Source organism: Perognathus longimembris, chromosome 7, assembly GCF_023159225.1.
Source record: "Perognathus longimembris pacificus isolate PPM17 chromosome 7, ASM2315922v1, whole genome shotgun sequence".
NCBI classification, from domain to species: domain Eukaryota; kingdom Metazoa; phylum Chordata; class Mammalia; order Rodentia; family Heteromyidae; genus Perognathus; species Perognathus longimembris.
This window is the reverse complement of record NC_063167.1, coordinates 52,334,704-52,352,780: the sequence shown is the minus strand read 5'-3', so window position 1 is coordinate 52,352,780 and position 18,077 is coordinate 52,334,704. Positions and strand designations below refer to the sequence as shown.

The 18,077-nt window shown below is 35.3% G+C and overlaps 1 protein-coding gene and 1 pseudogene across 1 annotated transcript in view; one reads left to right on the top strand and one right to left on the bottom strand.

The window, feature by feature from the left end:
• Lrriq3 (leucine rich repeats and IQ motif containing 3) overlaps positions 1-18,077 on the top strand; it is a 92,709-nt gene that overhangs the window by 60,465 nt on the left and 14,167 nt on the right. Inside the window, exons 7-9 of the mRNA XM_048352135.1 lie at positions 2,025-2,154; positions 8,853-9,235; positions 9,453-9,696. Coding sequence (XP_048208092.1) covers positions 2,025-2,154; positions 8,853-9,235; positions 9,453-9,696 — 757 coding nt within the window. The remainder of the gene's footprint in view (positions 1-2,024; positions 2,155-8,852; positions 9,236-9,452; positions 9,697-18,077) is intronic.
• On the bottom strand, positions 8,857-9,756 carry LOC125354331 (annotated as a pseudogene).

Genomic DNA, 18,077 nt, shown 5'->3' with positions numbered 1-18,077 from the left:
AGATTGAAAAGCCATCTGCATTTGACTGTTGCAGATTTAGTACAACCTTCAAATTATGTCTGTTTAACAAGAATGGATTTAAGCGAAAATAAAAGAAGTATTACTAAAAACCATGTCATATTTTGTTAATGTTCTTTGAAATTATCAATTATTCTTGGTAATTTTTAACAAAATTTCTAAATAAAGAGAATATATGAGCTAAAAAACATGCTTACTTATATATCTAAGACAAATGGTGATTTTTGTCAAATAATTTACTTACAGGAGTTGATGAGTGAAAAATTTTCCACTGAAGAATAAAATTAGATTCATTTTAGGAACAATAAAAATATACTGAGTACTGACACTGAACAGTAAAACAGCATAGCAGAATGAAATACTGTTAGATAAAAATGATTTTCCATCACTGTTAGCCAATGTCATATTAGAATCTAAAAATTAGAAAATTTAGATATTTAATTAAATATATTTGCATCATGTGATGTAGGGCTTTGGAAAAAAATCAAATATGGGGATTAGAACACATGTACAACTCTCTTTCTTATACCTATAAAGAAATTTTGAGGTATTCCAACTTGTGGTGGAAATGTAAATATCAATTCTCTATTTCAAACTTCTTTTAGCTACAACATAGCACAGAGTTTATCTGACTTTGTTTTTGAGCAAAGATTGTACCATCCAAACTAGGAAAACATACTAATTGATTTATAGGAATTCAATGACTTCAATTCTCTTGAATCGAGATGCTTGTGAGATTATACAGATAAAAAAAACATAATTCTTAGTTACTTGGAGTATTAAATGAGCTAATATGTATGAAGAGCTTAAAACAATGTCAAATGACTCTATATAAGGGATTTTTTTTCCTAAACAAATCTATAAAGGCAAGTATCTAAAAAATAACTGTCTTAAGATATATTTCCCAGCCTTTAGAATTTAGTGCTTGTCATTAAGAAAAACATACTATCCTAGGAAAAATTTTCAGTGTACAAACAAACTTTTTTCTAAGGTTCTGATTTTATCCCTTTGAAAATGACTATTAATTTGTCTAGCAGTATTCTTTTCTGTGTTCTTCTTTAGTAAACAGACCCACAATTAATATAGCACTTTCCTTTTTTTCCTTGTAAAAGGATATTTACTACTCATTCCTTGAAAATGGAACTGCGGCTCAAGTGGCAGAACACCATTTTTTATTTAAGTAACTAAAGGAGAACATGAGGCCCTGAGTTCAAGCCCTAATACTAGGCACAAAAGAATTACCCACTGCTTTTGATAACTAAGGAGTTACTTAAATAACTTCTAGACAAATAACTTATAGATCTTCTAGACAAGCTCCTTAAGACACATGACATATCTTTTTTTGTGTGTGATTTTTCTTTCTTCCATCTTCCCAATTGAAATGCAAACATGTTATTTGAAACTATAGAAGTAGTCTTGACTCTGATAAATGTTTACTATAGCAGTCTTATGGACAGAGATGATAAACCTGGGTTCCTGATGACCTGGTAATGCTTCTGATGGTCTTGGATGAATTGTGAAATGAAAAAGAGATAATATAGTATATTTAAAAACACCACTGATACAGACAGTATACAGACATTTGACATTGTCTCATAAAGCTCAACTTCAATATTGTACGTGTTCCCACATATATCTGACCCATTTAGAATCTAGAGACTTACAACTATTCTGGTTCTGTTTCTGCTTCCCTTTCTTCTACACTCTGGTCCTTATTTTTCTCCATCTATGCTATGACCTGTTAGTGTTTGTGAAAGAATCTTGTCTTTCCCTTTCTTTACATTAAACCTACCTTCAGGCTTTCTGGTAAATACCACCTTGTGTCTCTTATAGCACCACCTGACAGCTCAACAGTTTTCTTCCAGCACTTTTATAGATTTTTCCAAGGTATGTTACTAATACTTTTTAACTTAGAGAGTTTAAATTAAAATTAATTATAAAGAATGTGAAAAGTTTATAAGAAGTCTAAAACATATGAGTCACTATCATTGCTTTTATTTTCACAGAATATTTATTCTCCTATTGATATTAAATGCTATAGTGAGCAGAGAAAATATACATTTCCTCTTTTATATAAATTAAAACCAAAAGATATTGACAGGAAATTAAAACTATCAAGGTGCTTCATTCAAAAAGGTTAGTACTATACATTTAGTTTATAAGTAATGTAATTAGAAATTGGCCATGTTGACTTTGTGTCTTTGTATTTTATAAGTAATCTTCAAATAGTTCTACAAGGAGGTTTTGAGTTACTATGGACATGTTGGTTTTGAACAGTAAGTACAATAATTCATGAAACATTTTTAAATAAATCTAAAGCTTATTTAGTATTTTCTCTATATGTACATTGAGAGGATTGTTGTGTGGATATCAAGAATTCGAAACGAGGCAGAAGTAAGGAATTAACAGAAACTGATGTTAGCAAGAATTGTACTAACCAGAGAATTATGTTACTATTTGGCTTCAACATTGTCCATCTTTCTAGAAAACTGAAAAGTATTAATCATATTTTAATGGAAAGTCATATTACAATAATCAACTTTGTTTATAATGTATGTGGTGAGTTTGCCAATAGCCAGACCACATTGTCAGCTAGTCAGGTAAGTCCAAAGAAAGGAGAATGTGTTCTTTTTAATTTTTTGATTTACAGTGTAATCTTACTTTAAACATAGTGATTTGATAACACGAATTTAATTTTGAAATAATGTCTTATTTGTCTATGTCAAATTCTAGTTACACAGTTTTGGAATAAGGAAGAATACAGCATTTATTGAAGTTGGACTATAAAAGCTGATGGTGACTTGACCTTTATAAGAGCACATTCAATAGTGACAAAGATAGGAAGCATTTTGGAGAAGGTTAAGAGTGACTGGAAGTGTTAATTTAATTAAATTTTTATTACTTCATTTTTATTTTATTTTTTGCCAGTCTCAGGACTGGCTTGAACTCAGGGCCTGGGCAATGTCCCTAAGCCCCTTTGTGTTCAGGGCTAGTGCTCTACCACTTGAACCACAGTGCCACTTCCAGTTTGTTTGATTTGAGTAGCTTATTGGAGATAAGAGTCTCACAGGGACTTTTCTGCTCCCACTGGCTTCGAACCAGATCCTCAGATCTCTGCATCCTGAGTAACTAGGATTGCAAGTGTGAGCCATGGCCACCTGCCTGGAAGTGTTAATTTAAAAATCTTGCTAATAATTATTTTTATAGAGTTCTAGAATCTATAGGCATATTAATTTCAAGAACCTGAAAGAAATTGATCTTCTGAATGACAAAATCCTACATTATGATCTAAAAGCATTTTCCTGTTCTTTTTAATAATTTTAAAATTGATTATATGTAAATATTAAAGAGCATTAGCATAAAAATATTTGTGTGATATAACTTTATTGCCCAAATTAACCTTGGATACTATTAAGCTTACTATATGCAGACTGGTGAATAGTTAATTGTTATCCCTCTTCACATCACCTCTATAAATAAGAATGAAGTAAATAAATTTTAAAAATTTAAAAAGGGAAAGCAGTCTAGTAGATTTTGTTGGTCTGGCAATTATTGTTCTCTTTTAAGATAAACATAATTTGAGTGGATGGCTACGAGCCAATGTTTTCCAAAATAGAGAAGTTAGATAATTGGCACCTAGTTCTACAGAGGTGAAAGCAGCACATTTATCAGAGCATGGATGTGAGCAATTATTGACTCAAAATATGGAAATTCCCTCATACTACACATTCCTCTTGAAGGACCGAGTCTTCATTTTTCCCTCCTTATTCTCAAATGTAAATCTGAAAAAAATATTAAGAGTATGATTAAAAGAACACGAACTTCTCCTGATTTCTAAGAAACATGCAGGCGAACACAACTAATTTTATTTAGAATTTCAAAGGTTCCATGGATCTTTGAAGTCCTTCCAGAACTACTTTAAATTTTTTGATAAATGATCACATCACACCACCAAAAGATAACTTCAATAAGTGATATTTTGCACAATAGCAGTTACATATCTTGGCTGTTTTTAAAGTTCCAGATCCTGCACAACTCCTAGACAGTAGACATTGTATAAGATTGAACTGAGAACAACATGATGCTCAGTGGTTACAACAAATTTAATTTAATCTGGGTACTATCCATATCACAAGGTATCATAATTGCAACTTTAAAACATTGTTCTTGAATACTAGTATTTTGTGGATAAATAAGTAAATAAATAAATGTTTTGGATAAATGTGGACACAGGCAAGCAAACCATGCATGGCAACAATATATAGTCTGTTAATACTTAAGGAAAAGGAATATATCATTATATTATCCCTCTTCTGATTCATAGCATCTATAATGTTATGTGTTACTGAGTATTGAAAATCCTACATGAAACCATATTTTCCCATTGGACTTGCAACATAGTCAGATAATTTTATGCTTTTGCAAGATAAACAAGTATATTGATAAATGAAGGACTCATGACTATGTGTACCATGATGATATGACCTACTTTTACCCCAGGAAGTCTGCAGTTGTCTATTCCTGGTATATAGGATTGTCAATCCTAAACATGTATGAGTTAAAATAATCCACCATAGAGTAACATAAATTAAGTGATATTCTCATTATTTCTTCTCTGTAGACCAACTTAACCTCATTGAATTGTCAAAGTAGAAACAGAAATTAGAAATCTTACCCGATACCAAATTTTATGAATACTGTAATTTATACAATAAGAGACAAATGAAGCAGAGGACTTAGTTCTGCTGGTCCCTTCCCTTGCAAAAAGGACATTCACTGTGGTCCAGAAAAAACAGAGAATCTGAAGTGGTTTATGTGTTTCACACAGAAGCAAATGTTTATATTGTGAAATATTTCTATTTTATATTGAGAGAGTTATCATATGCCATTTTTCAGTGATGATTATCTCTTAAATATTAGATTTACTAAATATTACTTTAGCCAAAGACTGTCCTGCTAAAAGCATTAAATAGATAGGTCAATTCCTCCTACAGAAAAACCCACGTACTTTCTCTCTGAGCTCTAGTTCACAATTACTTTCTTTTTCTCCTTATAAAAAGAATGAATACCTCTGTAAGGAAATGGAAGGACTTGGAAAAAAATTATACCAAGTGAAGTGAACCAGACCCAAAGAAACAAGGGTTCTATGGTTTCCCTCACAGGGAATAATTAGTACAGGTTTAGGCTAGTCATAGCTGAGGATCACAGTAGCACAATAGCTATGCCCATAGGAACACAAAGATGATGGTAAGTGAAATGAACTCCACTTTATGGAAACAAGTGTTATATCATTGTATTCAACATGCCATGTGAAACCATACCTTTTATTTTCTCTTGTATTCCCTTCCTGTGGCTTCACCTCTGCTATAACTATATCTGATCTAAGTATCCTGGATACTGTATATACGTGTATTAGAACTAGGGAAGGGAAAGGGAATACCAAAATCGAGAAAGGATAAAAAGACAAATGATTCCAAAAGCAATACCTACAAAACCATTTGGTGTAAACCAACCGTACAATGCATGGGGGGGAGAGGGAAGTGAAGAGGGGGAAGTGGGGGAAAAATGAGGGAGAGGTAATAAGTTGAACAAGAAATGTACTCACTGCCTTACATATGAAACTGTAACTCCACTCTAATAAAGGAAAAAAAAACATTAAAAAAAAGTATGAATAGCTCAGAACCCAGATACTCTAATTTTTTCCTTCAAACAGACTTTGCAATTTGTAGAGTCCTTTATTATACATAAATCTAATTTTCACTAAATTTAAGTTATTACCTGTTGCATGAAACCAGTCTTGTCCTTCTACTTGGGTCTGTTCAGCTTTTTTCTTATGGTCAACATTTTTACCACTTGTACCATGCCTCCAATTCCAGCTTTTTCTAGATAATTGGAGAAATAATCTTTCATATTTTTCTTCTCACACTGGGTCCAACCTTCAAATTTTGGCCTCAGACTTCTGAATACTTACAATTATATGCATGACTAATAAGACCTGTTGAATTGTTTTGAGAAGCAGAGAAAATAGAGAAATAGAGGGGATGATAATGTTTGGAATCTATTAGAAACATTTGTGCAATGAACATGGTTGGGCGGATAGCTATAGTATGGCATTGTTTGTGATCCTTTGAGTAAATGCCCATAATTGGGGTTGCTGGGTCATAGGGGAGCCCTATGTTTAGCCTTTTGAGTAACCTCTACACTGTTTTCCATAGTGCTTGAACAAGTTTACACTCCCACCAACAGTGTAGTAACATTCCTCTTTTTTTTTTCTTCTTTATTGTCAAAGTGAAGTACAGAGGGGTTACAGTTTTATATGTGAGGCAAGTACATTACTTATGCAACTTGTTACCTCCTCCCTCATTTTTCCTACATCTTCCCCCCCACCCATGAGTTGTACGTTGGTTTACACCAACTGGTTTTATAAATGATGCTTTTGCAATGGTTTTCCTCTATCCTTTGTCTCTCTTTTTTGGTATTCCCTTTCCCTTCCCTAGTTCCAATACACATTATCTATACATTATCCAGGGAACTAAGATCAGTTACATTAATAGCAGAAGTAAAACCACAGGAAGAGAATATAAGAAAAAAAAAGGTACAGTTTCACATGGTATGTTGAAATTAACTACAGCAATGATATACCACTTATTTCCATAAAATGGAGTTCATTTCACTTAGCATTATCTTATGTGTTCCTATGGGTATAGCTATTCAGCTGTTGTGCTGTCTGCTATGTCTGAACTAGATATACACTAATTATTCCCTATGATGGAAACCATAGGGTTTATGTTTCTTTGGGTCTAGACCACTTCACTTAGTATGATTTTTTTCCAAGTCCTTCCATTTCCTTACGAATGGGGCAATGTCATTCTTCTGATAGAGGCACAGAATTCCATTTTGTATATGTACCACATTTTCCTGATCCACTCGTCTACTGAGGGGCATCTGGGTTGGTTCCATATTTTAGCAATGACAAATTGTGCTGCGATGAACATAGTCGTGCTGGTGGCTTTTGTGTGGTCTTGCTTGTTGTCTTTTGAGTTGATGCCCCAAAGTGTTGCTGCTGAGTCATAGGATAGCTCTATGTTTAGCCTTCTTAGAACCTCTACACTGCTTTCCAGAGTGGTTGAACAAGTTTGCCTTCCCACCAATAATGTAGTAGGGTTCCCTTTTGGCCACATTCCCTCCAGCATTTGTTATTGGTTTTCTTGATAATGGGCATTCTTACTGGAGTGAGGTGGAATCTCAATGTTGTTTTGATTTGCATTTCTTTTTTTTTTCAGTGATTGGTTTTATTAGATTGTATATGTATGTTACAACAAATATAGAGGTTATAGCAAATGAACTACTCAAGGAGCTCTCCAGATGAGTCTTTCCAAGGTATTTAATGCCTTGCTTTGAAAAGCAAAACTATGTCACTGAAGTTCAGTCTTTTAATTCTTAAAATATATGAGGCTACGGTTTCACATTGCATGCTGAAAGTAGTTACAGCAGTGATATAACAGTTGTTTCCATAACCTGGAGTTCATTTCACTTAGCATCATCTTATGTGTTCATAAGGGTATAGCTCTTGGGCTCTTGTGATCCTCTGCTGTGACTTGCCTAAACCTGTGCTAATTATTCCCTATGAGGGAGACCATAGAGTCCATGTTTCTTTGGGTCTGGCTCATTTCACTTAGTATAATTTTTTCCAAGTCCTTCCATTTCCTTGCGAATGGGGCAATGTCATTCTTTCTGATAGAGGCATAAAATTCCATTGTGTATATGGACCACATTTTCCTGATCCATTCCTCTACTGAGGGGCATCTGGGTTGGTTCCAGATTCTCGCTATGACAAATTGTGCTGAGATTAACATTGTTGTGCTTGTGACATTACGGTGATTTTGTTTGTGGTCTTTTGGATAGATACCCAAAAGTGGGGCTGTTGGGTCATAGGGGAGTTCTATACTTAGCCTTCTGAGGAATCTCCATACTGCGTGCCAGAGTGGCTGAACCACTTTACATTCCCACCAACAATAAAGTAGGGTTCCCTTTTGGCCACATCCCCTTCCAACATTTTTTATTTTTAGTTTTCTTGATATAGTACAACCTTACTGGGGTGAGATGGAATCTCAATGTTATTTTGATTTGCATTTCTTTTATGGCCAGGGATGTAGAGCACTTTTTCATATATCTCTTGGCCATTCTCTTTTCCTCATCAGAGAGGTCTCTTTTTAGGTCTTTAGCCCACTTGTTGAGAGGGCTATTGGTTCTTTGCAGTTTTGTTTTGGAGGAAGGTAATTTTTTTAGTTCTGCATATATTTTAGATATGAGGCCTTTGCCCTTTGTATGGCCGGTAAAGATCTTTTTCCCATCTGTGGGCTTTCTGTGATGATCTTATATTCCTTTCCTGTGGTTGTACCTGCACTATCTCTGTATCTTATCTGAGTACATTGGAAACCATGTATACTGGTATTAGAACTAGGAAACTGAAAGGAAATACCAAAATCGAGAAACACGGGGTAAAAAAGACAAATGACTAAAAAGCAATACTTGCAAAACTGTTTGGTGTAAATGAACTGAACAACTCATGGGGGGGGTAAGGGGGAGGAGGGAATGAGGGAGGAGGTAACAAACAGTACAAGAAATGTATCCAATGCCTAACATATGAAACTAACTTCTCTGTACATCAGTTTGACAATAAAAATTAAAAAAAATATATATGAGGCTACATCATATTAGATATAATGATATATTGTAGCAGTTTATAACTAATTTACCATAGGTAATGCTTCGTGGCTCTATTAAATATCCAGTATACCAAAAGCTTGTCTAAAAATAAATGCATAAATCAGGTGCATTACAACATTCTCTTAGTTTATTACAAACTAGTTTCAGAGGCTACAGAAATAAAAGGACTATGTATAGCCTTTCAGAAAACAGGCAGGGAGCTGAGGAGGGCCAAAATGAGTCTAGTGCATTCCCGGGGGAGGGGGCCCTCACAACCCTTGGGGATGGGGCCGCATACCCCGGAGGGTGCATGCCCATGGGAGTCTGTAAGCCAGGTGGAATCCCCATTGGAGAACCCATGGGAGGCCTCATGCCAGGAGGTGGGCCCATCATGCCTGGAGGAGGTGCCTCTCTTCCCATAGGTGGGGGAGGACCTGCACGACCAGGTGGGTACTGTGTTGGAGCCCCTGCACTACTGGCTGTGGCAGCAGCTGCAGCAGCTGCTATGGTACTTCTTCCTGTGGGGTCATAACCTGTTGGGATGGCCCACCAACCCCACGGACTGGTCCTGCAAGTTCTGCAGCAGCCTGCGGCATGGGAACACCAGCTGGAATTCCTTTGCCAGCAGCCCTGCCAATTCCTAGGCCCCCAGCAGCTCCAGCAAGTGGCACTCAGGCAATGCCAGTGTCTTTGGGAGGTGGTCCTTCAACTGTCATTGAAACCAGATTTTCCCTGCGAAGCAGCACCAGACCAAGGACTTGCTTCTCTTCCCTTTCTGCTTGTTTGGAATTCTTTGGCTTGATCTTCCTAAACTCATCACAATCACAGAGGATCAAATTCATATGCTTGTCGAAAGCCTTGAAGGTCCCGATGAATATCCGGCCATCTTGCAGGATGCACCTCATTCTGTAGTCAATGTGCTACAGCACCTTGCTGCTCTTGCCAACAGTCATGGTGGCGGCCCTGATGGTTCGAATTCGTGCTGGATTCACCTCCTCTGAGGCCTAGCTGCCAGCCACAACCCAGTTCCCGCCGATTTGCATTTCTTTTATGGCCAGAGATGTTGAGCAATTCCTCATGTTCATTGTCCATTCTTATTTCCTCTTCAAAGAAGTCTCTTTTAAATCTTGATCCCACTTATCAATGGGGCAGTTGTTTTTTTATTGTTGTTGTTATTTTTAATGTACTATGTGAACTTTTTTCTTTCCTTCATTTTAGCCCTTGTTAATGCATTTGATTTTGGTACCCTGGGTATTATATATACATTTATCTGAATTAGGGAAGGGAAGAGGAATGTCAAAATGGTGATACGAACGATAAAAGGGGAATCAATGCAGTAGCGATACTCACAAGACAAAATGTTCTAAATTAAGTGTACAATTGGAGTGGGGGGCATTTGGGGGAGAGGAAAGGTAGGAGAAAAATGAGGGAGGGAGTAGCAAGTATGAAAAGAAATTTACTCACTACCTTATATATGTAACAGCAACCCCTCTGTACATCATCTTTACAATAAAATTAAATACACAAAGAAACATATGCAAATGTAACATATGAAATCTCCCATTCCCTGTATAAGTAATGGAAGTTACTAAAAGTAATATTTCACTGTAAGTAAGAGATTGTAAAGTAATATTATACTTCATGGATATCTATTCTATCTTGTAAAAAAGATTATCTTATTTTTTATTACTAGAGATTAAACACATTTTTTATTTATATGGAAGGATATGACATACCAGACTGAAATTAGAAGCCTAAAAAGGTTTATATCTTAACCTTTTTTAATCCTTGATGATAAATGTAGCTGGAGTATGAGCCAAACTTCTATAGTTATTTCAGAACACCACTTACGTTTCATAGATACCTATGAAAAAGTAAATTCAGGTCTCTTACAGAAAGTGCCAACTAGTACATAAAAGACATTTCTCAGAACATTTTCTATTCAGAATAAAAGGTCAAAGGGCTAATTATTTGAGGGTCATTATATCAAAATGTCTGTGATCAGACCTATGCAATTTTTAGTTATTTTTCTCCATTACATATTCTGTCTTGCTCTAAATCCACTTATGAGTCTGAAATGAAGACTCTAAAGGAGATTTTATGGTTTCCATTGAAACACATTTTACTTTCAGCCTCCAACATTTTTCTTTCAAATTCATTCAATTTATCATATCTTGCTGATTTCAACCCACTTGTCTTTAGGCGGTTTTAAAATTGCTATTTCTTCTCCATTCTGCTATATTGTTTGCGAGAATTACCAAATTTTAGTCTAGGACATAAAATAGTAAGAACTAAATTACTTCAGACAAACAATTAGAGCATATGTGCATATAAAACTAGGAATGTTTGCAATGAGATTTAAAATTAAAAGCAAACAAAGCTATATTTTCTTCCTATATTTTGTAATATTTCAAATTGCCTTAAGTTTAATATTACTAGCTAAGACAGAGAATATAATATTTAAATTAGATAAACTTGAAATTATTTTGTAATACTAAGGAATAATATATATTCCATACCCTAACTCCATTGCTTGCTTTCCTTGTAGTTAGGTGGGGATCATGTGAGCAGTATCTGCTCTTATACTGTTAGCAATAATGGCACACAGCACTTGAGAGTAAATGATGAGAATCACTGTTTCCCTGCTTTGTTGATGTTGGAGTGTAAGTGTTCCATTAACAAATGTCTAAGGTCCTCTCAACTCACCTTGCTCATGGTTATTGGATGAAAAATAGATAGATACTTATCACTGTGCTGCACTACTTAGATTTTGGGGTTTATCTTTTGTAGAGGATATGACTTATTGTACTGATAAACAAAAATTAGTGCAATAACAACATCAACAAAACCCCTAACATTTGGATACATCTATGAAATCAGTGGTGCCTGCTATGAAGACTGGTAGCACAGGCTGACAAGATGGCAATTTAATGATTGACTAGGATGACTTATGCATTCTTTCTCTAGTACATATAAAACAGACTTTCCCAGAGGGTATGTAATATGTTATGGTGATGTCTTTCTCAGTTTATTGTTTATTCTAACCAAACACATGTTTCTATAATAGTCATTTTTTAAATTTACAATATGCTATATATAATTCACACACAAATTTCTTTCATCTTTCCAATAATTGTGAAAGGCCTTTTAAGCCAAGTTGTTGAGATCTACTCATCTAGCTGCTTTGAATGTAGAATTAAAATTTCTCTCTTTCATAGGATTTGCATTTCAATGACAAACAAGTCACAAAGTGGGGGTAGTTTGAATAACACAGGCATCTTTATATGTGAATATTTACCTTCAGTATTCATCATAGGATGAACAAAAAGATTTCATATCAGGACTGTAAGAAAGAATATTCCACGCAAAATAAACAATGAAAACACAACATGGGAATATACTTCACAAGCTTTATGAGAAACATTAAATCTTATGACCCAGAGACAACTTTGAATGAACAGGTAGAACCTGAAAAACGAAGCAGTCTACATAGCAGTCAGTGTTACTCCTTTCTATGCATGCATAGTGATAATCTCCTTAAATATAATACCCATAGGAAGAAACTGTATTCATAGTTCCAAAGCTAGATACCTTAAAATAAAATAATATTATTAAAATAAAAAAGAAAATAGGAACTCATCATATATAGGAGAATTTCAATGAAAAATAAGTGCCTGTTCATCAGAAGTAATGGAAGCCAGAAAATAGTGGAATGACCTACTTGAAGCAATGAAATAAGAAGTAAACTGTCATTAGAGAATCTGAAACCAAACAAAATTATTTTTCAAAAGTGAATACGAAAGAGTTTTGCAGATAACAAATGCTAAGAGATACCATTGCTAAAAGAAGAAATAGGAGAATGTGAATTTAAAGCAAATCACATCTGTGTTTAAAATGTACCAAAAGAGAAGCTGAGCACCAGTGACTCATGCCTGTAATCCTACCTATTCAGGAGCCTGAGATCTGAGTATTGTGGTTCAAACCCAGCCTGGGCAAGAAATTCTGTGAGACTCCCATCTCTAATAAACTACTCAGAAAAGGCCAGAAGTGGCACTGTAGCCCAAATGGTAGAGTGCTAGCCTTGAGCATAAAGAGGCTGAGGGATAGCACTTAGGTGCTGAGTTGAAACCTCCAGACCAAAGCCACACACACACTCCAAAAAAGAATACCATTAATATGATGAAGTTGGTAATTTTTAAAGAAAATATAACTACACATAATTCCTTTATCTGATTTTAAAAGCAACTAACAAAACAGGCATACATAATTTGTATTATTGGATATATAACATATAGAAATATAAAACATAATAAACATCCTAGTGAGGAAAATGAAACAAGGCTATATTACAGTAATTAAAAAAATGTGAGATGGTAACTTAACTCCACAGAAATTATTAAAATCAGAACTAGTGAGGAAAAGGCCAATGTAACAAATATTATGGATATATATGCACATAATTATACTTTTTCTCCTTATTTTAATATATTCTATAAATATAATGGTTATGGCATGAATAGCTTTTAACATATAAACTTTATATAATATTTAGATATGTATGAAATATGTGATTGCATAAATTTTCTATATTAGAATATAATTACTAGAATTATGTTAATTAAAATACAAGGTTAATTTTGACAACTTCAATTTTTTATGTCCTAACCACTGAGAATCAAACATAGGTAAACAATCCTGGTATGGGTTAAACTGGTGCTATAAAAACATGTACTACTGTAAAACAAAAACAATAAAGAGTGAGACAAGAGGCATACAGGAAGCTGGGCTTTGATGACTCATCCCTGTAGTCTGTGCTACTAAGAAGGGTGACATAAGTGGATTGAAATTTGAAGCCAGCCAGAACAGGAAATTCCCAGAGACTGTTAACCAGTTAACCAAAAAGCCAGAAGTAGAACTGTAGCTCAAGCGGTCAAGACCTAGCCACGAACAAAAAAGCTCAGGAACAACTTAGGCCCCGAATTCAAGCCCCAGAACTGGTGAGAAAAAAAAAAAGAAGGATTATAGTAGATAAAGCCAAATAACAGGTTAAGTCTAACCATATAAAAATGAAAGTAAAATGACTAAGCAACCTAAAAGGGAAAAAAATTACCTGATTTTATTTATTCACTTATATTTTCAAAAGCAAACACATTTTGGTTTAAAGTTTTGCATAGACTAAAAGTACAATGATAGGGAAAGCCAGCATGCAAACAGAAATTGTTAGGAAGTAGGTATGATTATATCAGTCAAATCTGACACAAATATTTTGCTAGAAACAAGTATAAAAGCACACTCAAACTCCAGAGTGACAAAAAAAAACCTGATGAAATCAGTGAGACAGAGAGCACAATCAGACTTCCGTATTTCACTTTCAATAAAACATAGACCAATCAGGGCCACAAATTTAGAAGGAGCTGGGGTTGAACAATACTTTAAAACGGCCAAATCTAAATAGCTACTTAGCAATAGTTAAATGCACATTTTTCTCAAATGTAAATACAATGTATTTAAGGACAGATGAGGGTAAAACAAACAATGAATTTTTAAAAGATTGATTTCTTACAAATTATGTTCTTTAATAATGAAATTAAGTTAGAAATTACTAGCAAGGAAATTTGGATATTCACAAATATATGAAAATCAGCTAATGGCATTGTAGTGATTCAGAAATAAAAATAACAAATACAGTAAAATTGGTAAATATACATTTGAGGTTTCAGCTAAAACGGTGCTCAGAAGGAAAAAATACTCACAAATACCCTCATTAAAAATGATAATCCCGTGGGGTTGGGGATATGGCCTAGTGGCAAGAGAGCTTGCCTTGTATACGTGAGGCCCTGGGTTCGATTCCCCAGCACCATATATACAGAAAACGGCCAGAAGTGGCGCTGGGTCAAGTGGCAGCGTGCTAGCCTTGATCAAAAGGAAGCCAGGGACAGTGCTCAGGCCCTGAGTCCAAGGCCCAGGACTGGCCAAAAAAAAAAAAAAAAAAAAAAAAAAAGATAATCCCCAGTAAGAAACTAGTAAAAGCAGAGAAAGATAAACATTATACAAGCAGAAAACCAATAATGATGGTTACACCAGATGTAAATGAAAGACTAGTTAAAAATAAGTAAACACTGTTGCTAGTGGCTCATGCCTGTAATCATAGCTACTCAGGATGCTGAGATTGGTTGATCACTATTTGAAGTCAGTATGTGTAGGAAAGTTTGGGAGATTCTTTTTTAAAAATATGACATTTGTTTCTTTCTTTATTGTCAAAGTGAAGTACAGAAGGGTTGCAGTTTCATATGTAAGGCAAGTACATTACTTATCCAACTTGTTACCTGCTCCCTTATTTTCCTTCATCTCCCCCCTCCTCAGTCTCCCTCCCACCCTGCCACATGAGTTGTACGGTTAGTTTACACCAATTGGTTTTGTAAGTATCACTTTTTCAGTGGTTGGCCTTTTTATCCTTTGTCTCTCATTTTTGGTATTCCCTTTCCCTTCCCTAGTTTCAATACATGTGCAAACATTATCTCCAGCTAACCATCCAAAAGGTGGAAGTGGATCTGTTGCCCAAGTGGTAGAGCACCTAGGCCTTGAGGAAAAGAAGCTTACGGACAGTGCCCAGGCCCTTTGTTCAAGCTCCAGAATCAGCACCAAAATAAAGTGCTTTTTTTTGGGGCGGGGGGCAGTCCTGGGGCTTGGACTCAGGGCCTGAGCACTGTCCCTGGCTTCTTTTTGCTCAAGGCTAGCCCTCTGCCACTTGAGCCACAGCACCACTTCTGGCCGTTTTCTGTATATATGTGGTGCTGAGGAATTGAAGCCAGGGCCTCAAGTATAGGAGGCAAGCACTCTTGCCACTAGGCCATATCCCCAGCCCCTCAGCACCAAAATAAATACATTCATTAATTAATAAAGTAAATTAAAAGTTAGTAAGGCATAAACTTGACCAAAAGATGAACAAAATTAACAAGACTTTACATTGTGCACTGTTCATATATAGTGTATCTGTTAGTGCTCTTGTTTGTGAGAAAGATAATCTAATTACTAGCAACAGATTATAAGGGCTGTACTAGGAAGTTTACAGAAATTAAAAGGATTACAATGAAAGATACTGATAACATTATGCAAACAAATTATGTTAGTTAGAATGAACAAATACTTAGAAATCACTACTGAAATTGAGTTAAGAAACAAAAACCCGAGGGCTGGGGATATAGCCTAGTGGCAAGAGTGCCTGCCTCGGATACACGAGGCCCTAGGTTCGATTCCCCAGCACCACATATACAGAAAACGGCCAGAAGCGGCGCTGTGGCTCAAGTGGCAGAGTGCTAGCCTTGAGCGGGAAGAAGCCAGGGACAGTGCTCAGGCCCTGAGTCCAAGGCCCAAAAAAAAAAAAAAACAAAAACCCTAAATAGCTATATAATAAATGGATTAATAATTTATTTTTTCCACAAATGAAAACAAAGTCTCATAAAGTATTTTAGTTTCCTGTAAGTCTTATAAAATTTGTCTCAAATGTGACTTCTTAATACAGAAACTCATCTCCATTCTAGAGGCTATCAATTCATTAAGACTCTCCCTAACCTAAAATAAAGCAATAATAGAATGAGAGATAATTTCTCTTCATCTCTGCTTTATATACCATTGCAATCAATCCCCCAATTTGTAGCATGTGGGCTCTTTTCTCTGCTATCTTTGTCCATCTTTCAGATAATCTCTTTATGCCAAAGTCTGAGTAGATATGCAGTGGGCTTGGAAGGACCCCACCCCAGGTGAATACAATATAAGTAGTAATGGTGTAATTATAATTTTAATGGGATTTTTACATCAAAAAAATATAAAACTCAGTACTTCACAGAAAAGTTGATGCCACAGTGTGCTTTTGTATATTTTGTCCACACCCCACTGGCATTTGCTTCACTTGTACTCAAAACTACCTAAAAGCCAATGTACCATAAAAGGTCATCTACTTGTGCTAAGGTATCAGTCAGGTTTGCTGATGACAACAACTCATTTCTACTCATTTGTGAATATTCAGATTCTGTCTGCACTGATTTTAAATAGGCTTAGACCATTTGGCTCTTCCCAGATGGCTCATAAATCTATAATATGTTTAGCAGAACCAAATAAGCTCCGTTGACCACAAATAATCCTAGCCTCTGTGATACTGTGAGTCTAAAAGATTAATACAAGTTTTAAAATTATTTGTTAAGACAAGTAAAAATTAACAGACTGTGATCTGATCCAATTGTTTTTCTCTTAGAGAACCTATATATAGTGCAAATATAAGAATACCTTTGTAGCACATTTCTTTTTCATGATGAAGCTTACTTTATTCACAATAAATTATTGAACTGTCTTGTGTGAAAAAACTGCAGTTTGTAAAAAAAACATAGGTAGTGTATGCAAAATTGTATCTCAAAATTTATCTTTTCCATGTTTTTCTTTATTGTCAAAATGTGATACAGAGCAGTTACAGATTCATATGAAAGGCAGTGAGTACATTTCTTCTTCTACTTGTTACCTGCTCTCTCATTTTCTCCTCCCTCTCTCCCCCCAAGAGTTGTGCAGTTGGTATACACCAAATAGTTTTGTAAGTGTTGCTTTTGAATGGTTTGTCTTTTTGTTCTTTGCCTCTCGATTTTGGAATTCCCTCTCCCTTCCCCAGTTCTAATATCTATATAAACAGTATCCAGGGTACTCAAATGTGATACAGTGGTAGTGAGGGTACAGACACAGGAAGGGAGTACAAGAGAAACAAAGCTAAACAAACAAATCAGTCAAACATACAAGGAAAAAGAGAAAAAAAGTAGTATGAGTTCACATGGCGTGTTGAGAATAATTACAACAGTGGTATAATTCTTTTTTTCCGTAATGTAGAATTCATTTCACTTGGCATCTTCTTATGTGATCATATGAGTGTAGCTATTGGGGTATTTTGATCTTCTACCATGACTAGCCTGTTCATGTACTATTATTCCCTATGAGGGACACCATAGGATTTATGTTTCTTTGGGTCTAGGTCACTTCACTTATTATGATTATTTTCAAGTCCTTCCATTTCCTTACGAATGGGACTGTATCATTCCTTCTGATGGAGGCATAGAATTCCATTGTGTATGTACCACATTTTGCTGATCCATTCATCTACTGAGGGGCATCTGGGTTGGTTCCATATTTTAGCAATGACAAATTGTGCTGTGATGAACATTGTTGTGCTGGTGGCTTTAGTGTGGTCTTGCTTGTAGTCTTTTGGGTAGCTGCCCAAAAGTGGGACTGCTGGATCATAGGGGAGCTCTAAAATTTATCTTATGAAGTTAATAAAAATAATAAAAATGTGTCTGTTTCCTTAATTTACCTGA